Source organism: Sciurus vulgaris, assembly GCF_902686455.1.
Source record: "Sciurus vulgaris genome assembly, chromosome: 18".
Classification (NCBI taxonomy): Eukaryota; Metazoa; Chordata; class Mammalia; order Rodentia; family Sciuridae; genus Sciurus; species Sciurus vulgaris.
In genome coordinates, this window is record NC_136479.1 from 2,336,621 (window position 1) to 2,363,515 (window position 26,895).

The following is a 26,895-nucleotide window of genomic DNA, read 5'->3' on the forward strand; positions in this document are numbered from 1 at the left end:
GGGTTCCATGAGGCAACCACAGGAGCCCCACCCCGCCACCCAGGGCTTCAGGAGATCTAGGGCAAAAATCTTGGGGATTTGCAGTGAGGGTGGAGATGGAGGTGGCTCTTTTCCATTGCTCTTGCCACTTAAAATAAACAGTCTACAGACCCAATTCCTGCATTTCTCATTTTTATTTGACAGAAAAAGTTGCTCTTGCTGTACAGATTTTAAAAAAACCAAAATGCCTTTTAAGAAACATGAAGAAAAATTGGGGGAGGGGGTCACAACCTCATGGGGGCAGCAGGGGCCAGCTAATTTCAACTCCTGCCCCTTCCAAGAACACCTCAATATAACTTCCTAAATTCTAATCCATCACCCCCGGGGAATTTCAGGCCACTGCATCTCCCAGGGCCTCTGATTCCAGGCCTCGGTGTCCTGAACTATATCTTCTCCTCCCCCAACTCCCATCAGCATTCCCTCCCACCCCCAAACCCCCCCAAACACATGAACCAGGAAAAACTCACAGAAATTAACATTTCACAGGAACAAAGAAAAAAGGGGGGAAGGGGGGGAAGGAGCCCTCCACCCAAGATGCTGCCAGGATTCAAAAGGTGGGGGAGGTGGGGGAAGACAAGGACCTCCCACAGCTCTGTTGGGGGAAAGGGGACACTCCCTGTGGTTCCAGAGCATGGGGTGCGATGACTTAAGGAGACCTATAACAGAGAAGATTGGGATCAACACCAAAGCTCCATCAAGCCCTCAAGTTCAGCTTCCTACCACCCTCTAGGAGGGGGCCAGCCTTCAGGGGAGATATACCTGGAGGAGCGGTGTCGCATGGGACGGGGGCTAGGAGTCTCCCTCCTGCGCTTATGGCCCGGAGAATGGCTGTCCCCACGCTGGCCTCTCCGGGAAACCCGCTCACTGCTGCTGCAAAGAAGGTACGCACGTCAGACCTCTGGGAGGCACCTGCTTTCTGCTCAAGTCCTGTGGCAGTTGAGACTGCATTAACCTTTGGAGAGGGCCTTACCTCTGCTGGTCGCGGGGTGAGGGCTGAGGTGAGGGACGGCGACGCTCCACAGGTGAGTAGCTGAGGGACCGGGAGTCCCGAAGGGAGTCTATAGGCTTCCGGGGGCTGCGGGACCTGCGGAGCAGAGTAGGTTCCCATAGCACAACGCCCTTCCAAATCCACCAGCCAGCACTCAGAACCACCCACCCAGGTCCTGACCACCAAACCTCACACCACGCAGGGCCAGCCTCAGACCCACCTTTGTCCGCACTCACCCATCCGCCCGCACACCTTCCACTGAGTGCCCACAGTGGGCAGGGCACAGTGTGCAGCGGGGGATGCAAAGATAAAGACAGTCCCTGCCCTTGGAGGAGCTCAGTCTGGTAGTGAAGGAAGGCCAACAAGGGAGGCACGCAGGGCCCCATGTGTAGGAAGCAGCCCCACAGGGATGGATGTGCATGGATCTGGGGACTTGGGGCAGGGGTATATGGGCGGGGCAGGGGCAGGGGCAGGACAGTCTTCTCGAAGGTGCTGTCTGAGTGGAGTCTTGCAGAACGAGGAGTTCACCAGGCGGACAAGGAAATTCCAGGCAGAAGGAACAGCATGTCCAAAGGCATGGGCTCTCCTTGACTGCAAGGCGCTGGGTGTGGCTGGAGCACAGGGCATGTATAGGGGCGGGCAGGAGGAGCACAGGGTGGGCAAGGCCAGCTGGTGAAGAGCCTCACACGCCATTCCCGCAGAGGTGGGGCTTTATCCTGCAGGCCACAGGGCGTCCCGGAAGGATTTGTGGAGTGGAGGGAAGTAACCAGATGTGCGTTTTAGAAAGATCCCTCTGGCTACGTGTGGAAGAGAATGGCGTGGAGGCAGGGAGACAGGGAAGAGGCTGTGGACAGAGTCGGGAGAAGATGACGGTGGCCAGACCAGAGCCCTGCAGCAGCAATGGGGAGACTTAAAGAGCTAGAATCCCTGGGACCAGGCTGCATGTTGGGGGAAAGGAAGAAACCTAGGACTTCCCAATTCTTGCCTGAGAACCCACTTAGATGGTGCAGCCCTTTACCAGACAGGGTGCAGAGAATAGTGGGCAGAGGAGTGTGCCCAACTCCTCCCTTACAACCAGACACTGTAGTCCACGAGGGGCCCATTCTGGAGAAGTCACCCTCCCCTCCACCTCGGGCAAATCAGGACTCACCTCCGCTCGCCAGGGGGTGGCTTCTTGGGGCTTGCAGGTTTGGGCAAGGCCTGAGGGCCTGGCTTAGCAGGGGAAGGGGAAGAGGAAGAGGAGGAGGAGGAGGAAGAAGATGAGGAAGAGGAAGAGGAGGAGGAGGAGGAAGAGGAGGAAGAGGAAGAAGAGGAGGAGGAGGAAGAGGAGGAGCTGGAACTAGAGCTGCTAGAGCGCCTCTTCCGTTTGGCTGGGGCTGGCTCCTGGGGACGTCCCTCTCGAACAGCCTCCTTTGGTGCTGGAGTGGGGCTGGGGACCCTGTGGGAGAAGGCCAGTGTTACAAAGAAACAAGCTGCCCCAGCCCCAACCCTACCTTCCTTGGCCTGGAGGAACGGCAGTGGGGGAGGGGTGCCTGAGAAAGGCCCTGGGAGCTCTTGGAGACGCGCGAAGCGAGCCAGTGAGTGCTTCTCTGGAGAGCATTGGCCTGAGCGACCCGACCTCTGCTAACACAAGCAACAGGCTGGGGCCCGCAGCACAAGGGATCAAGGTTAAACCTCAAGAATGTCCCTGATGAAGGAATAAGGCCCCTGGGCTCAGATGTGGAAGCTGAAGCTGGGTGGTCTCCTTCCTCGGAGAGGGAGAGCCGCAGCTTGGGGAGGCCCCTGTGAGTGCAGGTTGGCTTGGGGAGGGGCCGTCCTGCCTGGAGGCAGGGAGAGGGATGGGATGACCTCTGAAGATCCTTCCAGCCCAGGGAGTTCCTCTTGAGGTCTAACTGCCATCCCTCCTGCTGTAAAATTAAGTCCATTTCCTCTAGTTCTGTCCTCTGTAGAGATGGAAAACTTATCATTATCCTCTAGAGAATTAACCTTCGGAGACTTTTCTGTCCCATCCCTCCCCGCCATAGCCCCCACCCAAGCATTCTCTTCTACCCCCAGCTTGAGGGTCAAGGTTCCCCATACTTCCTCAATGAGTCAAGAACGTGTAACATGGTTTCTCCCTCCCCACTCCCTCATCCATTCCCAATTCCTTTCCCCTAAAAGATTCCTGAAAATCCAGTTCCCTCACCTTTTCAGTGCCACCTCAGGTTGAGCTGGAAGGCTAGAGCCCTCTGAGTCACTAGAACTGGAGCCAGAGGACGAAGATGATGACGATGACGATGATGATGATGAAGAGGAGCTGGAGGAGCTGGAGGAGCTGGAGGAACTCCGCCGCTCCTTTGCTGGTTGCAGGGTGGCCAATGCAGAAGGCTGCTGGGCCCCAGTAGAGGCAGGTGGTTCCCCACCCTCAGGGTGAGGCACCCCAGGAGTAGGGCCAGAAACCATGCCATTGTGGTCACCAGTGGAGGACACGGCCTTTACCACCGTACCAGAGGACAGGGACTGAGACCCTGCTACAGAAGTGGTCTGGGCATTTGAACGCGATTGGTCTGAAAAAGCAGATGGCACAGGAGACCTAGGTCTATCCTGTGTTGGAGGGAGAAGAGACTGTGAAGGAGCCTGGATCATTCTAGAGGCAGGGGAGGGAGCCCGCTCAGAGGTCATTCTAGACTGGCTTGGGGCTGATGGTGGTGTTCTGGATCTGGCTCGGTCAAGAAGTGGGGGTGAGGCTCTGCCACTAACACGCTCATAAGCAGAAAGGGGCACCCTAGGGCTGGTAAGGTTTGCACCAGACAACGCTGGAGCCATCCTAGCACTGGTGAGACTTGCAGGAGCCAAGGCTGAAGGGGTTCTAGAGCTGGCAATATTCACAGGAGCTGTGGCATGTGCAGATCGTGGACCAACGAGGTTTGCAGGGGCTGGAGCCTGGGGTGTTCTGGAGCTAGAGGGATAATTTGCAGCAGTTGGAGGCGTGCCAGATCCTGAAAGACTCAAAGCTGCCAAGGCAGCAGGGGTTCTGGCTCCTGCTAGGTTCACAGCTGGAGCTGTGGGGGTCCGAGGGTCAGCAAGATTCACGGCTGAAGGTGCCACGGCTGTTCTGGGACTGGCCAAGTTCATGGCTGCTGCTGCAGCTGGTGCTCGTGAGTCAGCTAGGTTCACCGCTGTTGGGATAGCAGGTGTCCGGGCACTGGCCAGGTTCATGGCTGCTGCAGAAGCTGCAGGAATCCTGCTAGCAAGGTTGGCAGCTGGGGCCGTTCTAAGACTCATGAGAGGTACTGGAGCTGGGACCTGGGACATTCTTGCAGCAAGACCAGCAGCAGACATGGATGGAGGAGGCCGGGCAGTGCCAAGGCTGATGGCTGTCAAGGCAAGTGCAATTCTAGACTGAGCATGATTTTCTGGCACAGATGTTCTCGGATGATCAGGTATTCGGGGACCTGGGCCATCCATCATGGAGCCACCAGCTTGCTGCAGGACAGACATGGGTGTTCTTGCACTGCCAAGGGGTTCAAGCATTCCAGGTGATCTACATCGATCGAGAGGAGTTGGTGACATGCTAGGACGGCTGAAACAGCTCATTCTGGAGCTATTGAGTGCCACTGGAGGTGTCCGAGAACCAGAATGATTCCTTGTTGCTGGAGGAGTAGCAGAACGTGAACGATCAGAACTACTTCCAGATGCAGAACGCCTGCGGATAGCCGGAGGAGATCTTGTTAAAGACCGTTTGCCCCGAGTTGCACGGGGTGTACGGGACCTAGAACGGCGGCGAATAGCAAGTGGTGAGCGGCTTCGAGAACGTTTGCGTGGCAACAACGGTGTTCGAGACCTAGAGCGGCGTCGAATAGCTGGAGGCGTTCGGGACCTAGAACGGCGACGAGTCACTGGAGAGGTTCGAGATCGGGACCTTCTCCGAGTGACTGGAGATGTACGTGATCGAGATCGCCTTCGAGTGACTGGGGACGTTCTGGATCTTGACCTTCTGCGAGCAATAGGTGAAGTTCTGCTTCTAGATCGCCTCCTGTTTACTGGTGGGGTCCTAGATCGGGACCTTCTGCGAGTCACTGGTGGAGTTCTAGAACGGGAACGTCGGCGTGTTGTTGGTGTTCTGGATCTTGAACGACGACGGGTTACAGGAGGTGTCCTGGACCTGGATCGCCTTCGACTCACTGGGGACGCTCTTGATCGAGATCTTCGTCGAGTCACTGATGTTCTGGATCTGGACCGTCTCCGACTCACAGGGGAAGTCCGAGACCTGGACCTACGTCGGCTGATCAAGGGTGTTCTAGACCTGGATCGCCGGTGTGTTGCTGGGGAGGCTCGAGATCTAGAGCGTTTCCATGGGGCTGGTGATGTGCGTGACCGAGAACGCTTCCGACTGGTTGGGGGTGTTCGAGAGCGACCTCTTCGGCGTCGAGAGGAAGTTCGGGAACTCTCCTGGCGGGCAGGTGATCTGGAGTGGTAACCAGAGCCCCCCCTGCGCCTACGAGTGACCCGAGACCTGGACCGGCTGCGCTGTCTTCTTCGGGAAGTTGACTGAGAAGATCCAGACCTATCTCGTCGACGGGTTGTTCTGGTTTTCTCTCTACGTGAGCGGGAACGGGACCTCTGGAGTCCACGTGGCTTTGGTGAAGGGGAACGGCCTCTCCTTGAAGTTGTCTTAGTGCGTGGAGATGAAGCTGAACGCCGCCGACGAGAAGACCTAGACTTTTCAGCTGGCTCAGGGGAAGATACAGAGGGACTTCTTCGGCGTCTTGGAGGAGTTCTGGAGCGGGTTTCTGGTGATGAAGAGGCAGAGCGGCTCCTACGGGACAATCTGGCCTTTCTAGTTAGCTCAGGAGATGACCGAGAGCTGCGACGTCGAGGTGGTGTGCGAGACTTTGTCTTTGGCTCTGGCGAGGACCTGGAGCCTCTTCGAGCAGTTCTGGATTTGGGAGGGTGTTCTGGTGAGGACTCAGAACTGCTGCTTCCTTCAGGAGAAGGTTCTCTGCCTTTGCTTGATGAACCTGATCTGCTTCTTCTGGGAAGGGCCCGAGGAGCAGGTACTTTGGGTTCAGGAGAGGAATCAGAACCACTCTGGGTCCGAGGTGCTGCTCTTGGCTTATCTTTTACTTCAGGAGATGATCCAGACCTACTGCGTCGAGGAGAAGCTCGGGATTTGCTGTCAATCTCTGGAGAGGATCCAGAGCGACTCCTCTGCCTAAGTGGGGTTCGTGTCTTGGCTTTAGAATCTGGAGAAGAATCAGACTCACTTCTCTCCTGAGGAGATGCACTGGGTTTCCCATCAAGCTCTTGAGACGATCCAGATGGACTTCTCTGCCCAAGGGGCGTCCTAGCCACAGTTTTCTGCTCAACTGATGATTCTGATCCACTTCTTTCTCTCTGAGGAGTAAGACACTTATTGTTGATCTCAGGAGATGATGGAGAACGACTTCTTGGCCTTGGAGTCTGAGGCAATGCTTTTGGTTCTGGGGAAGAATCACATTCACTTCGCCCCCTAGATGGGGTTCTAGGTATATCTTTCATTCCAGGAGAAGACCCAGACAGGCTGTGCCTGGAGGGAGTCCCAGAACCATCTCTAAGTCCTGGAGAAGACCCAGACCGACTTCTCCTTGATGGAGTTCTGGGTAAACCATCTTTCAGTTCAGGAGAAGATGCAGAACTACTTCTCTCTCTTGAGGGTGTTCTGGGTACAGTATCAAGTACAGGTGAAGACACACTCTGATTTGAAGACATTCCTGCCTTTTCCACCACATCTGGGGACAACTCAGAACTGCTACGCCTGGAGGATCTTGTTGATTGTTCTTTCACATCTAGAGATGGGTCTGTCTCCAGCTGATTAAGGAACGGTCCATTCAAATCTTCTTTAACCTCAGGTGAAAATCCAGTATTCATTTCTGTAGCAGTGCCTGAGTTTCTAAATTCTAAAGGTGATCCAAAGTTATTCTCCCTGGGGGGAGAGTGAGACAGTTCTTTATGCTCTGGAGAAAAATGTGGCCCTCCCCAACATGAGGCCACTGCAGGAACTTCTTCCAAAGCAGTCTGTGACTGGCTTTGGTCAAGAGCTAAAGACACATTAGGCCTTTCTTCTATTTCAGGAGAAAATTCAAAGTTACTTCCAGTCATTTGTTTAAGTTCTGGAGACAAATGGGGCAGGACTTGGCTTGAAAGTTTTTCAGATTTCTCTACCACCTCCATTAATTCTTCATCTTGGTTTGACTTAGGTAATGTATTACTTTGGTCTTTTGTATCTGGCGATGATTCAGTGCCACTTCTTTCCCTTGATGGGGCTCTAGGTGTGTCTTTTAGTACTGGTGAGGATTCAGTCCTATCTTGTACAGCTGTACCAAGTTTGTCTCTTGATCTAGGAGACAATGCAGCAACATCCTCCTGAAGGGGTAAACCCATTTTCTCTTTTGATTCAGAAGACTCCAATCGGCTTTGCCCCAGAAGAGACTTGGAGTCCATTGCAAGATATGGGCAAGAGTCAGACTGGGGTCTGCTCTGCTCAGGAGACATTCCCGATTTCAGCCTAGGACTTGATAACTCCCCTCCATCTTGTCTTGTTGGAGATCTAGATGCCAGTTCAGTGACTGGAGAGGAGGACCCTGACCCACTGCCCTTTGGGAATGTTTGAGATTTGCTTTGCAGAAGTGGAGATGTCAAGTGACTCTGTCTTGCTTCTGGACTTGAAGTATCAGATCTGGGATCTGGTGAAGTTTGAGATTGTCCTTTATGTTGCAGAGATGAGGAGCCAAAGTAGCTTTCTCCCGGTGGTGTGTTAGATATTACTCCTGGGCAGAGGGAGAAGGATCCAGAGCAACTCTGAGATTGAGATTCTTTAGAGTTTTCTTGGGGACATGGTGATTTTGACCCAGACTGACTTTGCCCTGGTGGAGTTTGGGGCTTTACTTTGGGGTATGGTGATGTAGACCCTGAGTGACTTTGTCTTGGTGGTGGTTCAGGTTTCACTTTGGTATCTGGTGAGGAGGATCTAGAATGGCTCTGCCTTGGCAACAATCTAGATTCCACATTGGTGCAGGGAGACACTGATCTGCTTTGCCTTGGAGGTGTTCCAGAAGTCACCCTACTAGGACTTGGAGAAGAGGAGCCAGAATGACTTCTTCGTCCTGGTGACACTGTTTTCACTTTGGGCTGTGGAGACAAAGACCTAGATGGGGTCTGTCTTGGAGGCGTACTAGACTTCACTCGAGGAGGAGAGGAACCAGAACAGCTTTGCCTCGAAGGAGTACTAGATTTCACCTCAGGATCAGGTGATTCAGAATGGCTCCGTCGTTGTGGTGTTGTAGATTGTTCATTGGCTTGGGGACTTGGGAAGGAACCTTCTCGTAGTGGTGTTCCAGATTTCACTTTTGGGTGAGGAGATAAACTGGAATGACTTTGTCTTGATGGCGTTTTAGATTTCTGTTTAGGTGGTGAAGAACCAGAACGACTCCGCCTTGGTGTTCTAGATTTAGCTTTAGGTTGTGATGATCCAGAGCGACTGCGCCTGGGTGGCGTCTGTGACTTCTGTTTAGGGCACGGAGAGGACCCGGAAAGACTACGCCTCAAAGACAAGCGAGATTTTGCTTTGGATCGTGGTGAAGAGAGAGACCTGCTCCGCCTGGAGGAAATGTGAGACTTTTTCATTTCTGGACTCGAGTTGGACCTACTCCTCCTCTGAGATGTTCTGGATTTGTTCTTCCGCTCTGATGATGAACCAGACCTGCCTCTTCTTTGTGGTGTCCGAGAGTGAGATCTTCCTCGTCTAACTAGACTTCTACTGCGGGATCTTCGCCTTGCTGGTGTTCTAGATCGAGACCTCCCTCTTCTAGCTGGGGTTCTAGAGCGTGAGCGGCCACTGCGCCTAGCTGGGGTTCTAGAGCGTGAGCGGCCACTGCGCCTAGCTGGGGTCCTAGAGCGTGAGCGACCCCGTCTAGCTGGGGTTCTAGAGCGTGAGCGGCCACTTCTCCTGGCTTGCGATCTACTACGAGATCTCCTTCGTGCTGGTGACCGGGTCCTAGATCTGCGCCTAGCAGGTGTTCTTGACCGAGACCTGCCTCTACGGGCTGGCGTTCTTGACCTGGACCTTCGCCTGGCAGGTGTTCTGGATCGTGATCTCCGTCTGGCAGGTGTTCTAGAGCGGGACCTGCCCCGCCTGGCTGGTGTTCTAGAACGAGATCTGCCTCTGGTGGCTGGGGATCTAGAATGTGATCTGCCTCTCCTTGCTGATCTAGACCTGCCTCTTCTCTGGGTGTTTCTGCTCCTGGACCAACCTGGTCGCTGAGGGGATCTAGAGCGGCCACGCCGTTGGGGGCTTCTGGATCTTCCCCACCTCTGTGCAGATCGGGACCTACGCCACTGAGGGGACCGGGAACGGGAATGACCTCTCTTGGTGGGGGTTCGAGACCGGGATCTCCCTCTCTTAGCAGTGGCAGGGCTACGTGATCTCCCCATCCTACGGGAAGGGGTATGAGACTGTGATTTATCCCGCTTTGCTCGGCCATGTGACCGATTCTTGGATGTGGGAGAAGAAGAACTCTCTCGGCGGGCCCCAGGAGCTGGAGTGGGTTTAGGACTTTCAGGGGAAGAGCTGGCATGCCGAGAAACTTTGGTAGGCTGTGGGGATGGTGGGCAGCTCTCTGAGGAAGAAGACTGAGGTGGTTTCTCAGGAGACTTAGGTGGTGAAGGGCCCCGGGTTGGGGAGGCCTCAGATGGGGGGTTCACTGGCTCCTGACTTAAGGAGGTTGTTGCAAGGGGCTGTGGGGAGCCGCCATGTTGCTCAGCAAGGAGCGGGGTGGGAGCAGGTGGTTCTGGGCCTGTGCTGCTCCTTTCCGGAGAGGGGCTAGGTCGAACTGCAGATTTCTGAGTGGAAGAGAAAGTAGGGATAGGGATACATAAGCACCCAAACTTCCTATCACCCATAAGATCCTAGTACCTTTCCAATTAAACTTCTACATGCCCCATCATACCAACCGGTCCTTTCCCTCACCACAAGCAGTCACATTCATTCAACAACAAAACAATTGTTAAACACAAAGCACAGTAGGAAAAACATGAAAAATCTGTAACCTGAAGTCTTAAGATGTAGAGAAGAAACAAAGTACGAATAACTAATGCACTACAATTAACAATAAATGCCACTACAAAGTATACAGAAAGGGCAGGAATTGGGGTGGGGCAATTGGTTTTTGTTTTCAGGGATGCTGAGAACCCAGGACCTTGTGCACGTTAACACTCCCAGATCTCCAATAGCATTTTTAAGAAGAAAAAGTAAGCAGTTTCCTAATGTAGGTGGCACTTGACCTCACTCTTAAGAAACTACTATATTAAGGTAAAAGAAACTGCAGGAACAAATGCAAAATATTGAAAATACAATTTGTATGAAGTAAAAAAAAGTGACACAGAGCTAGGGATGTAGCTCAATGAAGAGTGTTTGCCTAGCAGACATGAGGCCCTGAGTTCAAGACCAGGGTTCGGGGTGGGGAGCCAAACTGGGAGGTTTGACCAGAATGGCGAAAATACAGAAAAAAAGAAAAGGAAAACAAACTACACAAGTCTATTAAATACGACTCAAAAGTCACAGAAAACAGATACAATCTCTGAGATGATCAAACTCATAATTTACAAAGTTTGTTAGATGAGACATAAAACAGAGAAATTATAATAACTAAAGCACGAATAATCAGGATTGAGAATTAGGACAGAAGATGTAAAACGGTAACTACAGGGAATACCATTTCTTTTAGTGTTTTCAGCCTGCTGGCAAAACCCCAGCGGGTTCAACAGTTTTACAAACTAAAGAAAACAGAAGAACTGGGGAGATAGCTCAGCTGGTAGAGTGCTTGCCTTGCAAGCACAAGGCCCTGAGTTCAAGCCCCAGTACCACAAAAAAAAAAAAAAAAAAAAAAAACAGATATCTTAAATAGTAAATTTAAATGTGACTTAAAGAACTTTCTATTCCAGTTCTATCTATGTAACGTGTAAACAGACAAAATCTATTATAAACATCCAGTGAATTTTGATTCTAAAGACTTCAAAGATTCATTGAGTCACATTCTAAAATATGTACAAATATAAAAGAACTTGATTAAGTGGAAGAAGAATGCACATCAAAAAAAAAACAAAACCTAAATTCACTTCTCTTAGTAAGCCATCATCTTTCCTCTTCACTCCACACCCCTATCCTAAAACCCATAACCTAGCAACTCAATAATCATTCACTACCCTCAGGAACATACCTCCTTCTTGTCTTTGTCCTCATATGGACTGCTAGGCTGCTTTGTAGAGGTTTCTGGGCTGGTAGGCCGTTGTATACTGGTGGTACCTGGTTCACTAGAAGGCGCATCTCCCTCCCCTCGACGCCCTGGAGCAGGGGAAGGACTTTGCCCAGTCAAAGCAGTTGCATGTATTTTAGCTGCAGCACTTCGAGACCTGTGGGAGTTAATGGAGGATGGGGGAGAGCAGGGAAATCAGCTCAAGGGAGAACAGAAAACCCCCTCCCAGCTCCCAACTACCTTTCCTAACCATACACAGCCCTCTTCCAAAAAGCCTTAGTCACACTTCAAATCATTCACAGAAATGCAAATTCAGGTCACTTTGTTTCTTCTCTTCCCAACACAATCCCAAAGAATGTTCTCCCTCTACCCCTTTATTCACCTCCCCCAAACATCCCCAAACCCTCCACCCAGCCCATTCCCTACCCACTTCATTCAAAACTCACCTCGGAGCCCACCTCCTTCAGGAAGCCTTCCCCGATTAAGGAAGCCAGGGTAAGGATTCCTTCCTCCCCCAGACACCACGAACAAACCACCCCCCCTATTCTGGCAGTCCATATACATCATAACGAAACAAAAATAACAAATTAAAAAAAAAAAAAAAAGAGAAGGGGAAATGTATATGTCTGTCCATCCTGTTGCTTTAGCCTGTCAGCTCCTAGAGGGCAGGGACCGTGTCTTCCGAATGGTCTGTGCAGCGCCTAGCACACCGTGGGCGCTCAATAAATATTAAATTGATTAACCCACCATTCCCTCTCCCTCCCTTCCTCCTGGACTACCCCTTACCGACTGCGAGAAGTATCAGAGGAGGAAGCAGAATCAGCAGAGGTTGACCGATGGGCCCGGCGACTCTTGGGAGCTGGTGTCGTACTCCGTGACCTGAATGAATCCCATGAAAGGCAGCTCAGGAGGCTGTCAAACCTACAATGGATTCTACTCACCCCTCCACCCTTCACCAATCAGACATGATTAATTATGTCTTATCCCCCCTAAGGGAACCTATTCGTCTACTTACTACAAAAATTCCCCTCAAATTCACTTACCGCTTCCGCTTCTTGTCTTTAGATTTACGTTTACTCTTTGGAGTGGGAGACCTAGGAAATTAGGTGAGGATGTTAAAATTTATTTGGCAATACTAGAGACTGAACAAAGGGAACTCTACCTTTCAGTTAGTTCCTGGCAAGCCCCCCCAACACACACCTTTTGAGACAGTTAAGAGATGTGGTATCAGATTTGTGATCCTCCCACCTCATCCTCCCAAGATGCTGGGATTACAGGTATGCAAAGCCATACTTGGTTCCTCAACCCTCTTTTAAAATTGTGAGACAGGGTCTTGCTAAGTTGCTAATGCTAGCCTTCAACTTATGATCTATCTGACTGAGTTTTCTGAGTTTCTGGGATTACAGGTATGTGCCACCATACTTGGCAAAAAAAAAAAAATTTTTTTTTAAAGTGAAGTAGATGGAACTACAAAGCTTCTCTAACGATTAGAAAGACCAAGAATTAAGTTTTACTCCAAGATAAAACCTCCCAGAGGCCAAATAAAGAGCAAGCAAGGCCATCAAGCAATAGCTTGTCATTCCCATGTGTCCCTAAGCCCCTATATACCAAAGGGCTCTTACCTGTGCTTTCGTTTCTTAGACTCGGATTCTGACCTGTTGGGGGGAGGGGAGGGGAGAAAAAAAAAATCATATACCTATATCTATGCCTATGCCTGAACTCATCAATAATCCTTCTCCAATCACCCCAACTACTTCACCCTCATACCTGTGCTTCTTCTTCTTCGAGCTCTTTTTTCTCTCCCGTCGAGGAGAGCTGCTCTCTGACCTGCTAAAGATGGAATCAGAAGCAAGATCATTCTGCTTGGCTTCTTTCCTGGCCCTCCCACTTACAACCCATTCTCATAAACGGTTTTCTAAAACACCCAAATAACCCCAGCAACATCAGAACACCTAAATCTAGGACTTATTTCCTTATTTTCCAAGAAGTAGAGGTAACTCCTTAAATCAACAAATCTAAAAATGAAAACAATTCCAGAAATCCAAATTGTGGCTGCCAGTTCTTAACCGTCAGGGCTATGGACTCAATCCTTCATCACTAAGCACATCTCGCCTGTCAGCTAAGATCTGAAATGATAACTCCCTTCTCCTCAATTTTTCTGAAATCTGCCTGCTGTTCCCAGAAAGCAGAATCCTTGACTTCCAGAGAAAAAGTACACCACAGGATTAGTTGTGTGTACAATAGAGTAACTTTCCAACTAACTCACCGTCCTCTATCTTTCTTCTTTTTCTTCTTCTTTTGCTTTGGGGTCGGTGAGCGAGAACTGCTGGACTCCCTAACAAGGCTGGTAAAAGATAAACAAAAAACATGGGTAATAAGACAAACTGTCTTTAATACATTTCAACCTCAAAAGTAAAACCTTAAGACTTTGAGAGAGGAGTTTGCACCAAAAAAATAAATAAATAAAAAAAATAAAAAAACAAAACAAAACAACAACAAAAAAACAGAGTGCTTAGAACCAGGAAGAGAAATTGATACTGGTTTCTAGGTCTCGAGTACCTGTAAGGTTTGGGAGGCTCTGGAGCTGGTTGTTTAGCTTCTCGAGCACGACGCTGAGGATCAAAAGAGCTGCCATCCACGTAGGAATCACTGATGCCAAAGGCAGCACGGAGTCGCTCATTCTTCTTCTCATTCAATTCTGCCAACTGATGGGTTTCAGTTACCCTAGAGAAAAAAAGGTAGAAATCTGAACAATACAGGAAGCAAAGAGCAGAAACAAATTCAGAACAAAATTATAAGCAGGAGCCAAACAGCCATGGAATAAGGAAGATGAAAGCAGGGAGAAGTTCCAAATAAGGAGAGAGGGTAGCAGCAGCAGCAGATAAAATCCAGGGGGAACCAAGGGAGAGTTCAACACTCACGCTGGCCTCTGCCCTGGGGTCTCTTCCTTGCCCCCAGGGTTCACATCCTTCTCCAGCAACATGAGTCGAAAGGTCGCCACTTTCTCTTGAATTTGCTGTTCCTCGTACCTGAAGAACAAATTCCTTCAGGGTTAGAGCTTGACAGGACACTTCCCTAGTCCCAGGTTCCCATTCCCATTATTCCCAGTGGGGATCCCTTCCCTCTCCATGCACACATAGAACTTTTCACTCACTGTCACCCTAAAATGCCTTAAAGTTCTGATCTTTTCCCATCATCTTTCTTCCCTTTATTCCCTATGCCCTCTAGAACAGTGGATTTTAAACATGCTACAATTCAGGAGCCAAGAAAGGAAAGTTAGCTGGCAGAGTTCTCAATGTGCCTCACCAACTTCAACAAGAACAGATCTCTTACTTCATGGGCTTCCAAAGGTATATTATATAAAAAGGGTACCATTGATGAAGTTTGAAAACCACTGCTCTAAAAGGTGTCTTAATGTGCTCCTTCTTCAAAATTTCACTTCCCTACCCGCCCATGACACTCTTATTCCAATATTCTACCAATCCTTATTTTTCTGCCTTTGTTATTTTCCAAGGCCTCAATCCTTAAAATCCATTTACTTCCTCTTTCCTACCAATGACAACACCTGACAGCTTGCCTAGCTCTTCTCCTACTTAATTTCTGCCTTCCCATCTCTCTTTCAGCACACGTTTGTTCCTCAATGGTCCCCCTTCCCCATGTGCATCCATCTAAAGTAATTCAGACTCCCTTAGGCTCCCATTTAACACGAGACACAGTTTCCTCACCTCCCACTTGCACTGCCCCTTAACTCTTTTCAAATCTTTAACTCATTTACCTCCTCCCCTACAACTCCACTCCAGGGCTCTTTCAACCAGCCCTAAACTCCATACATCCCACCTAACACCCAGCTCTGCACTCACTCAGTGCTTGCCTCTCCCCCAGTCCTCCCCTCACCCCTGCTCTTCCATCATCTCCTCCAGCTCGAGGCATCGCAGCTCCACGCGCCGCTTGCGCTCGTGGTCCAGGATGTCAGGATTAGGCCGCTTCACCAGGGCAGCCTCCAGGCGCCGCAGTTCCTCCTCTCCCTTGTAGTCAGGCCGCTCACCCCGGCGGCCCCGCACCAGGGACAGGTTGCGCTGGACGTAGCCGTTGGTGCCGCTGCCCCGGGGCGTCGGCAGCCCGATCCCGTTGTACATGGCCCTGTGCCCGGGGGCACCACCGCTCCTGAAGGGGAGCGGGGAGACACGGGTCAGGCCCCTGGCCCCAAACTAACCACTTACCACCACCCATGTCTCTGCTCTCCATCCTCACACTACATCTCCATGAGCTGCGTTCATTCTGAACTAACAAGTCCCTTTCATCCTTTCAACCAAATCATAGCCCAATTCTTAGTCTTTTTCTCCCAATGCTCTTCCACATTATTCAAAATCATTCCTCCTTGCACCTAGACTTCCTTCTTTTTTCACCCTAGGCAATCAAGGTTTCTTTCAAATCTCTCCATATTACCATTTTATTCTGTTGAAGCCAATACACTTTAAATAGTGTCTCTATCAACTACTCTTGCCATCTAACCTCTGATAACCAAGTGTCCTCCAAAGTGGACATGATAAACAAAACACACATCTGTAGTGCCTAAGGGCCTACAGTCCACGTTGAAAGAAACTTCCAAGAACTTACCTAAAGATTTCAGACTATCCAGTATGAACACAAAATGGACTAAACAATCTCTAAGGTATCTGAACAGGTAGGCTGCTGGGTAACATCAACCAAATGCCTGTGCAGCCTCACATCCAGACTATAACCAGTATACACATCAGGAACACAAGAACCAGGACATGTAATCTTGTTTCACCTCCCAGGGAAGAGTCATTTCTTTGATTCCAAATATGCACAACTCTTAACAACCCTAAATTTTCACTCCTTTAATTTCCTTCCCAACAGGATTTACGACTTGCACCTCCTCCAAATCTTGCTACCTCTTGTTAAATATTTCCCATTTTCAATTCAATGTTCTAAAGACACCAAAACAGCCTCCTCTGTTTCAACTCTTCCACAGTTTCTCTATATGTTACCCTAAACTTATCCAATAAAACTTGCGTCTCTGTACCTCATTTTCATTAATGCCCAGCTTTTTACTTTCCCTATCAATTCTGTTGTGGCACCTTCCTGGGTTTTCTCTCTCAATTCTGCTTTATTCCTCTCAGGTATGTTAACACTACGCCTCCTACCAGATTCCATCCTCTTGATTTGTCCCAACCCAATGTGACTCTGAAGAACCCCTAAATCCCAATTTTTCTGGCTAGATTTATAGGCTATTCACACTCTATTCCTGCTATATATGGTACTATCTCTTCAACAAATCCTCTCCAAATAGTTTCACAAGGTATGACGGGAAATTACCTCAGGAAAAAACCCAAGGAACAGGCAAAGCAGAAAGTTTAGTCAGAAAAGATGGATTTGGATGTGGGGAAGACTGCACTTAAGAAATTCCAGAATAGCCAGCCAAGCACGGTGGCATATACCTGTAATCTGAAGCACTCAAAGAGGCGGAGGAGGCAGGAAGAACCCAAGGTGACGGATGGCCTCAACAACTTAGCAAGATCCTGTCTTAAAAAAGGATTCGGTACTCCTAGGTTCAATTCCCAGGCCCAAAAATAAATATAATTGGGGGGCGGGGTGGACGAGAAGGCATCAAACAAATGCCTGGACGAAAGATACCAAAATGTGTAGTAAGTAAGGAAGTAAAAATAAGGCGAGATGATGAAAGGAAGGGAGCTGCCCAATTTGCCTCTGTCCCATTCCTATGTCTGACCAGTCCCTGCCCAAACCCCAAGGCAAACCCAAGAAAGTTCTGAAGTGAAAGATGACCATCCCAAGGTAAAGGAGTGACACACAAGGTTAAATTTAGGAAAAGCAAACAAATTCAGGAAGAAATGAAAAACTTCTTTACAGCACCAGAAATGAGTTTCTCTACCTTCCAACTCTCACTTTAGTTTTCTAAAACCAATCCTTCCCCAGTCTAAACTCAAGCCATGTGTTGTCTCTCCATATCCCACATAATTTCTGCTTTGCAAAAAGCTTCTGGCCTGCGATTAATTTTTCAGCCTAATCATTCACCCACACTTCCATACCGCCTCACACAAAAATCCCCCCACTCCGTAAAAATGGAAAAATTGTAAGAAAAGGGTAGTAAGTCACAACATTTTGGAGAAATTTTAGGGGATGACAAAAAAAAAAGAATGGGGGGTGGGGGAGAATCACAGAATCAAAGTAAAAGAAAATACAACACAAAACTACCAAAACGAGACAATTCTTAAATCGGAGTGATCAGATTGGATATACTAAAGACACTCCAAGAATCTGCAGAAAGTAAAAGAAATCTACAAAGACAAAAGAATGTTTCCTGTTGGAAAATTACCGGAATGCCAAGTAAAAGCACCTCGAAATCCAATACTAGGACAATCAAGAAAGGAAACGGCACGGAAAGGGGAAGAGCGGGCGGGGACCCGGACCCGGCGCCGGCCGAGAATGGCGAGGACCGGCCCGGGCGAGGCCGAGGCCCACGACCGTCAGCGGAGCGCGGCAGGCGGCCGCGGCTCCGACCCGGGTCTAGCAGAACCCAAGGCGGGGCCCTCGAGGGCTCCGCGCCGGACAGCGCCCCGAACAGGAGGCCGTACCCTCACACGCAGCCCGGAACTGCCTCCCCGGCCTCGCTGCGGCGGGGCAGGCCTACCGCTCTCAGGCCCGGCACGCTCTCCCCGCGCCGGGCTTCCCTCCGCACCCCGCGCACCCGCAGCCGCGCCGCCAGCCGCGAGGCCTATTTTCGGCCCGGGGTGGGGGAGGGGCTGCGCGGCGCCCGGGTCCGGAGGCTCGGGCGGCCGGCGGGCCCGGGAGCAGAGGGGGAAGGCGGAGGCACCGCAACGCGGCCGGGCCTTCCCAGCCACTGAGGGGCCGACGAGGGCAGCAGAGGGGGCGAAGACTGCTCCGCCACACGCGCGGGGCGGCGAGAGGCCGAGTCTCGCGCGCTCCTCAGTCGCCGAGCACGCGCGCGAACCCGTGCGCAGGCGGCGGCGCGCGCCGTTGCCATGGGGGAGGGGCGGGAGTCGAAGGAGGCGCGCGTCCCGGACGGCGGGGAGGAAGGGGGCAGGAGAGGGCGTCCGCGCGAGCTGAGAGCGGCGGGCGCGCGTGCGTGCGGCGGCAAGGCCGTTCTCCGCGCGCTGGGGCCTGGCGCCGGAGCCGCCCCTCCCCCACCCGGCTCGCGCGCTCCCTCGCCCTCTCACCCGCCGCCGCCTCCGCCCGCCGCCTCTGAGGGGGAGAGGTCTTGCCGCTGCCGCTGCCCGGGCTCCCGAGTCCCTCGGGGCCTGGAGCCGCCGCCTCGCCTCGCCGGTCCGCCCGCCTCAGCCGACGCCGACGCCTCCTCGCTTCCTCAGGGGCCGCAGCGGGCTCCGACTGCGCCACTCGCACCCCGCCTGGGCCGCGCTGCACGTCAGCACGACTCAGTGCGTCAGCACGCAACCGTGCGCACCGCAAGGCGCGCCGGTATGCGTAGTACGCCCTGAGACCTTGTGCGCAGGCGCGGAAACCACACCGTTGAAAAAAGTTCCTGAAGGTGCTGGGAATTTCAACTACTCAGCCGAAAAACTACGAGTCCCGTCAGACTGTGCAGGGATGAACGGCCGAGCGGGCGAGACCACAACGCCTGCAGGAGGCTTTTCGCTGGGGGAGGGGCTCAAGGCCTAGCGCCACATCGGCCGACGCCGAGAGCGTCTCAGGCGCCCGCCTTCGGTCCAGGGCATTCTGGGATTTGTAGTCCAGGCGCGGCGCGGAACCCGGATGTAGCCTTGGGGGCACGGCGGCCATTTTGTCTTCCCATCTTGGGCGGTGATGGCCAATCTTGGGGACACTGCACCGTTGCCCAGCTCAGCACTCGATTTGTCGTACTGGGATGGAGTAACCTGAGAGCCTGATCCTTGCGCACCGCTGGCAGCCGGGAGCCCAGCCTCAGGCCCTGGGCCTGCGGGAAGGCCGAGCCTCCTGCCCGCCGGTACCGAGCGAGGGGGAGACAGGTTCCAGGGAAGTCGCGTCCTGTCGCCTTCGGGCGGAGGACGGCCGGACGCGAATTCCCCGCAGAAGCAGCGCGTGCTGCACGCGACGCCACCGACACGTGAGCCCTGCGGGCACCGTAGCTCCTCGCGACGGCGGCGGCGCTGCGTGGTCCGCCCGGCGTGCGGGGCAGGGCGCCGGCCGTGCTCGCCAAGCCTGCCTCGGTGGCGCTGTGTAGTCCTTCTCAACGTGCCCACGAAGGGCGCTTGGTGCCTGCACCGGCGGGTGCCGCGGTCTCCCCGAGCCTCTCGCTGCGTGGACAGCCGGGCCAGGTGACAGACCTTCCCGAAACCAGAGCCCCCGTGACTTCTCGGTGTTGACGAGATTTTTTGTGCTGAGTTCCGTACCTGAATCATTAGCGCATTAAATGCTCGTGACAACCCCATCGGAAGAAATATTCTTTTCCCATGAGGATGATGGTGAATTTCCCCCATGAATCCACAATACAGGTTTTGAAATGAGCAGAATGACATTGAAGCAATGCCACTTCCTCTCTCACTTGCTCCCACCATTGCCATAAGCCAGGAGGTGGTGCAGCCAAAGGTAGGAGGCCCTCCAGGGCCTGCACTTGGCTGTTGCAACTTTCAGCCTCCAAAGCTGCAACCTAAATAAATCGCTCTGTAAAGTTAGCCTGCCTCGAATGTGTTTTTTTCTTATAGTAATGAAAAACCAACTAATCAACCTTCACCCAGTGGGAAATGTATTTTGAAGCCAAAGTTGTATGTTAGATGAACTTACAATTACTGGAATATCATTTCTAGACCCTCTTGAGGTGATGAAGCTGGGAATTGAATGAAATACAGTCCTGTATCCATGACACTGATGATTCCCGTTCATCTAATGCTGCTGGGTTTGTTCTGTACTTCCCTCTCTGTAATTTCTTCCTCCCACTCGGAGAAACTGGTCTTCCACTCCATCACCATCACCTTTTGTTGTTATGTTTGTTCCATGCTAGGGATCCAACCGAGGACCTCAGACATGCTAGGCAAGCACTCTTCCACTGAGCTACGACCACAGTCCTCTCCAATGTATTTACTAATTTCCTTCATCCTAGAATTGTAAAAAGTAGCTTCAAAATCATTTGTACATGCTTCCTGTAGGGGTAGGGAGGATATACCTACAAATTAGAGCTCAGTATTTGGAATTGGTTTTGTCTTTAGCTTGAGGGTATATAATCTGTTAAACACTGTATGCAAGAATTATGCCAGCTGTACATACCTTTAATCCCAGCCACTCAGAGGTTGAGGCAGGAGGATCCTAAGCCAGCTTGGGCAGTTTAGTGAAACCCTGTCTCAAAATAAAAAATGAAAAGGGCTGGGGATGCAGCTCAGTGCTAGCGCACCCTGTACCATTAAAAAAAAAAAAAAAAAAAAGTTTACTACGATTAGCTAAATATTTTCTTTTCCTTTAAATGTGTTTTACTTAGTTTTTCAAATATTTAAAACAGTAACATGGTGCCAAAAGTCAGACATATACAAAAAGATATATTAAGAGAAGCATCTTCTTCCCCATCCTTGTCCATTCCCTTTTGTCAAACAAGCTCAGTCACGTTTTTACTTAGCTAGGTTTCTTTTTGTTCAAATGTCTGTTAGCCACCCCTGCTTCCCCTCCCCCCCCCCCCATTGGTATCCAACCCAGGGCCTCACATATGCTAGGCAAGGGCTCTACCGCAGAGCTACAACCCTAGGCCTTGATTCCCTTTTGTACACAAAGGTAACATACTCTAAATATTCTTTCACACTTCGCTTTTTCACTTAGCAACATCCTATCCTGGACACCATTCCCTATGGGTTCTTAGAGATGTGTAAAGGTACTGTCGTTTATTCAGCCACTATTTCATATCTGGACAGTATTTTGTATCAGTATTTCATATCATGTTCAGTATTCTATAGTTATAGCAATGATGCAATGATTAACCAAGTGCATATGTATTTTCATATCGTTAGAGGTGTAGCTTCTGGGCAAATTCCTAGGGGTAAGAATGCTGAAGCAAAAAGCAGACATAAGCAGTTTTGTTAGTATTGGCATCAGATCTGCCATTTTGCTGCTATCATTTTCTCCCTGCCATTTGCTCCCCTACTATTTTTTCTCTCTCTCTCATCCTTAAGGACAGACACTTCTTGCCCACTTAATAAGTCTCTTGTGTGCGAGTCCCGTGTGTGGCATGGTGCTTGAGCTGTGTTTGGACTTACCACTTGCCCTTTCATGGTGCCGTGACTGGGACAGGCTCTCCCATGGCTCTTGCTCTCCCCGTGGGGCTCTGAGCTGTTTTGGGATCCTATATTTGGTCTAAGTCCACCCTCACTACAAACTCCCCTTCCGTTTCACTCGGTGCTTGACTTCTGATCCACCACTGGCTGATTTGGGTAAGTTCCCCTGCCTGTGATCGACTCAAACGGCCTGCAGGTCCCAGGGAGTGACTGGTGAACGTCCAGCACTCCCAGGGTTCCTCATGTGGCCGGGGCACCCCAACCACAGCTTTCAGAGCCACAGTTGATCCCCACTGTCAATCAAGTCTGTGGGGCCAGAGGGCCTCATTCTGGTAAAAGATCTTCTCTGCAGGTCTCTGTCACCCTTCCAGCCCAAAGCCCTGGTCACAGGCACCCAGAGCCCCTATGGGCCTTAGCCCCAGCTACCACCATCCCTGAGGCAGTGACGGCTCCCAGAGTGGTCAGCTCCTTCTCGTTCCATACAAGAGAACAGAGGGACGCCTCTGTTGCTCCCTACCAGGCTCTCTTTTGCCATGGGTGCAGCCACCTCCACCATCCCCTCAGACACCCCTTTGGGTTGCCTTTTGGCAAATTTGGACTCACTCCGCCTTACCCCTGACTCGAAGGCACAAAATTAGTTTGTCTTTGTAACCAAATTTGGCCCCTCTATACCTTAGACAATGACTCCAAATGGCTGCCTGCAGGCACCCTGGATCCCAACATTTTGAGGGACCTTTTCAACCTTTGTGAGTCCTGGGGAAATGGACAGGGATCCCCTATGCCAGGCTTCTCCCTCCTCTGTTCCAAGCTGTCCCTCTGTTCTGTTTGTTCTCTGACCCAGGTTCTACTAGCTCTTAAGACCCCTTGACCCCAGGACCCTGCTGACAAGCCCCCTCCCTACTGATCTCAACCTTCTGCTAAAAAGACTTGGGATGATTAGTAAGAAAATGCCCAGTGAGACATTTGGTTAAACAAAGAAACAAAACAAAATAAAAACATACCCCAAGGTGCGGGGGCGCCTAGCACATAAAACTCATGCCAGGGAAGTGTGCCTGGCGCATAAAGACCCATGCCAGAGGTTGGTAATCTTCCTCTGGAGGATGATAGCAAGGACTCGTCATAAGTTGGGTGCTGCCAAGGCCTTCCCTGGAAGACGATAGCAAGGACTCGTCGTAAGTTGAGTAAAGCTGGAGCCCCTTCCTCAGAGTGTTAATCTCTCTTCCTTTTTTGTTTTTCACCAGAACTCACAATATTACGCGGATTAATCATGTTTAATAAAGTTCTTCGGTTGAAGGATGATGGGAACACAAACAGTTCATATGAGTTAACTCAATTCCAGTAAAATAAAGTTCATTTGTTTACACAAAGCACTAATATTCCTATAGGGAATGGTGGACATTCTGAAGCAATATGTCTTGTGATGTTTTTGTTAACTTTTACAAGACTCCCAGACATCTAGTTGCATATAAGTGATTCTCTTAGCTTCAGTGATCAACATATTTATTACATCTGGTTTCTTCTGCAAAGTAATGAGCCTCCCACAGAAATACATTATATTTAGTTCAAAAGAAAAGTTTTAGTTCTTTTAGATGAAGATTTTTTACTCTGAAGATAATAACTTGGTTCTTAATAGTATAATATGATTTAACATAGCATAGACATGTAATTATAGTCATAAAAAATTAATAACAAATTACTAGAAGTTATAATTAATCTTAGCAGTAAGAAATCAAATAAAAGTTAAACTTCAAGGAAAAACAAGTAGTATACAACAACTTGCTTTTGTAAGTTTCGAGTCAAGGATACTTCATTGTGGGAAAATGTCAAGTAAGATAAGATATTACCAGATGGCGCCTGTTGGCTAAATGCCCAAATCCTTCTTCTGTTATCTATGCCCTTGAAACTCCCTCCTTTATTCTTAGTAAGTTTGTAAAGGGTATAAAAATTGCTGGTAAATTCAATAAACTTGTCAGCAACCTAACACTGACCTGAGTCTGTGTGGTTGCTGTCCATCGCCGACGCTGCGCCGCCTAATCACTCGGGGCTTTTACATTTCAGGCCATCAAGGACCCCTGGACTCTGCTGCTTGGGCTGGTCCCCGGCACCAAGGAGAGCTAGCTATGTGGTGACAAAATGGTAAAATGGTAACTGTGAACAACTGAAGACTTCCAAGCCAGAAGTGGAATGTTGCCATCCAGTCTATAAGCATGACATGTTTTCAATATCACATCACTCTAAGGTAGAGACTAATAGACACCCATATGTGAGAGTTCCTGATCAAAAACCAAAAGCCTTAGTATTCTTATTCCTGGATAAAAATGTATCCACACAAGAACTGTACACAAGTGTTCATAGTAGCATTATTCAAAATAGTCCAAAGTGGACCTAACTCAAATGTCTGTTAACCACCAGATAAAGAAAATGTGACATACCCATACAATGAAATATTATTCAACATTAAAAGGGCTTAAATATTGATTCATACCATAGGGTTGAACCATGGGAAATACTGTGCTAAGTGAAAGAAGCCAGTCAAAAAGGACACATATTATGTAATTCCATTTAAATGAAACATCCAGAGCAGACAAAACAATAGGAACAGGAGATTAATAGGTACCTAGGGCTTGGGGTAACACAGGAGGGAGTAGGAAGAAATAGGCAATGACCACTAACAGACAAAGTTTCCTTTTAGGATAATAAAAATTTTCTTGATCTGGCACATAGTTACACAGGTGTATTCAAATTGTAATTAATTCCCTTAGCACTACATTTATGATCTGATATCTTTTCTATAGGTACAAAAATAAAGGAAAAACTAATGACTTAGGGGGAAAAAAAAAAGAAAATGCCCAGATTCCCTTTGTTCCCAGAGTTAGCCTTCACTAGTCTATACTCTCCCCATTAGTGTTCCTGTGCTTGAATGTGCTCACTGTGTTGTCTTTAAGCTGCAAGAGGGAGGCATTTAAAATCAACACCTCCTATGAGACCCTCTAAGAACCAATAAATGTCCCCTCACCCTCTGGAGAGTCCTTTAGTCTACAGGGCAAAAAATAGACAAATATGCACAATTTTTACTTTTGTCATTTTTTTTTCATAATTAGAAGTTTATAATGGCAGGGAGGAAAGCAATAATGCCCTTAACTCTGATTTCTCCAAGGATCTCTGGCATAAGGCAAGCTAAGACCCTAGCACTTTGCCAAAGAAGGCCAAAATTGACTTTGACAAAGCCAGTGGTAAGAGACGCATTCTTCTGGATTGCATGGAAGCTCAGACTTAGGGAGACGTCCCTAATACTTCTTCTAACTCAGATGGGAGCTTCTCTCTTAACGGTATTGCCAGGTTCACCCTGCATACTGCAAAATTACAAATGACCAAGAAAAGTGATTTTCGTATGTTACTAGGCTTGGCATGAGAGGAGAAAACTTTGAGGAATTACCTACGAAGGGGGAAAAATCAAGGGGATCCCCCCAACTTAAGACAGATAAAAATAATTTAGGAAGGTTTTTGGAGAATCCAAATAAATATTTTGAGATGTTTAAGAACTTATGCCAGGTATTTGGCTTCACCTGGAAAAATTATCCTATTACTTAACCATCTAGAACACAGACAATTCCCAGAAACCACCCTAACTTAGATTTAGATAATGAGTAGGATGCCTAAAAAACTGTATGAGGCCTTCAGGAAAGTCCTGCTATTTTCATGGAGAGACTCAGAAAGGCAATAAGAAAACACACCACCCTGAATCCTGAATCCTGAATCCTGAATCCATAGAGGGCAACCTATTTTTAAAGGATAAATTTATCATTCAGTCAGCCCCAAACATTTAGAGGAAATTACAAAAATTGGTACATGGCCTTAATCAATCCTTAGATGATCTCCAGCTTGCATCCTCCATTTTTTATAATAAAGATCGAGAGGAAAAAAAGGGAGCATAGAGACAAGAAAACGTGCTTATTAATGATCATTAAAAACCTCAGACAAGGGCCTGGGGATATAGGTCAGTTGGTAGAGTACTTGCTTCGCATGCACAATGCCCTGGGTTCAATCCCCAGTACCACCAAAAAAAAAAAAAAAAAAAAAAAAAAAAAAAAAAAAAAAAAACTCAAACTACAGAAACTTTGAATGCCTTGCAACAGCCCATACAATTCACGCATTGTAAGAGTTCAAAAGTCAACTAGTCCAAAACCTTAGAATAACTAATGAAGCAGTAATTTCCCTTCACCCTGTAGTTCTTAATCCATGTATTGTTATCTGAGATTCCAACTGCTGCTTGGTTTACTATGTTAGATTTAAAAGATGCCTTTTTCTGTATACCCTAGACTCTCAATCACAATTTCTGTTTACCTTGAAGGAACCAGATAGTGGATCTCAACTAACCTAGAAAGTGTTGCCTCAGGATTTGGCAGTAGCCCTCACCGCAGGGTTCTGACAAACCCTAAGAACTTAGCAAAATTCTGAGATAATACATCTCTAACTGTTCTCCAATATGTGGATGACATCCTTTTATGTGCCTCCACCTGGGAGGAATGTCAAAAGGCCATTTACAGAGCTCCTAAACTTCTTAGCTGACAGGGGTTATAAGATCTCGAAGAAGAAAGTTTAATCATGCCATCAACAGGTTCAATACTTAGGATGAAGCAAAATTTAACCTGCTTGTCACTGAGAGAGAAACATAACCCTAACCAGCCCAACAGCCTGTGGCATGTCACAGTAAGGAGTATGATAGAGCAGTCCCATTCCTCAAAAGTAGTGGAAGATAATGTTTTATAATTTTCTGCATCCAAACCTGACCTGATTACCAACCAGGAAAAAAGGGTTAAAAAGCCCTAGGCAGCAATTTCCTTTGCCTAGCCTTGCTGAAACCTACATTGGAATGTAGACTACAAAAGCCAGCAGGCTCAGCGAGGGACCAACCTGAGGCTAAAGAAAAAAGTGTCCATTTAAAATTTTTCCAGGACTGCAACACAGAAAAATGGTTTTAAGATTCATTCATTCTCTCTCTCTCTCTCTCTCTCTCTCTCCCTCCATCTCTCTCTCTCTCTCTCTTTCTCTTCCTCTCTCTCCCTCCCTCCCTCTCTCTGCCTTTCTCTTTCTCACTTTCTCATACTATTTTACTAAAATAATTAATGGCCATTGTCATTTTTTCTTCTAGGACTCTTGTTTTGTTTTTCTTAAATGCTATATTTTTCAAGATCACAATTTTGATCCTATATACCTAGGTTAATGTTTTTCTGATCAGTTATATTTTTATTCCACTCTAGAGTTTTTTTTTTAAACATCTATAACATTACATTGGAGAGTCACCTGCAAAAACTACAAGGCCTTTGCTTTCGTGTTATGTGTG

General features: G+C 49.0%; 1 protein-coding gene across 9 annotated transcripts; it reads right to left on the bottom strand.

The window, feature by feature from the left end:
• Positions 1-154: 154 nt before the first annotated feature.
• Positions 155-18,722, bottom strand: SRRM2 (serine/arginine repetitive matrix 2). Of its 9 annotated transcripts, none has more exons than XM_079120263.1 (15): positions 18,519-18,722; positions 15,193-15,462; positions 14,220-14,327; positions 13,858-14,022; positions 13,565-13,642; positions 13,066-13,125; positions 12,921-12,953; positions 12,342-12,392; positions 12,085-12,177; positions 11,263-11,455; positions 3,213-9,886; positions 2,178-2,465; positions 1,010-1,123; positions 799-909; positions 155-695 (listed from the first exon to the last, which is right to left on the bottom strand). In XM_079120263.1, the coding sequence occupies exons 2-15, from the start codon at positions 15,432-15,434 to the stop codon at positions 686-688; spliced, it is 8,220 nt and encodes a 2,739-aa protein (XP_078976389.1). In that variant the 5' UTR covers positions 15,435-15,462; positions 18,519-18,722; the 3' UTR covers positions 155-685. The 9 variants fall into 9 exon arrangements, 8 of the variants coding, with proteins under 8 accessions (XP_078976389.1, XP_078976388.1, XP_078976387.1 ...); XM_079120262.1 differs by having other exon boundaries at positions 799-906; positions 13,066-13,128; positions 18,519-18,721; XM_079120261.1 differs by having other exon boundaries at positions 13,066-13,128; positions 18,519-18,721.
• Between the last annotated feature and the right edge of the window lie 8,173 nt (positions 18,723-26,895).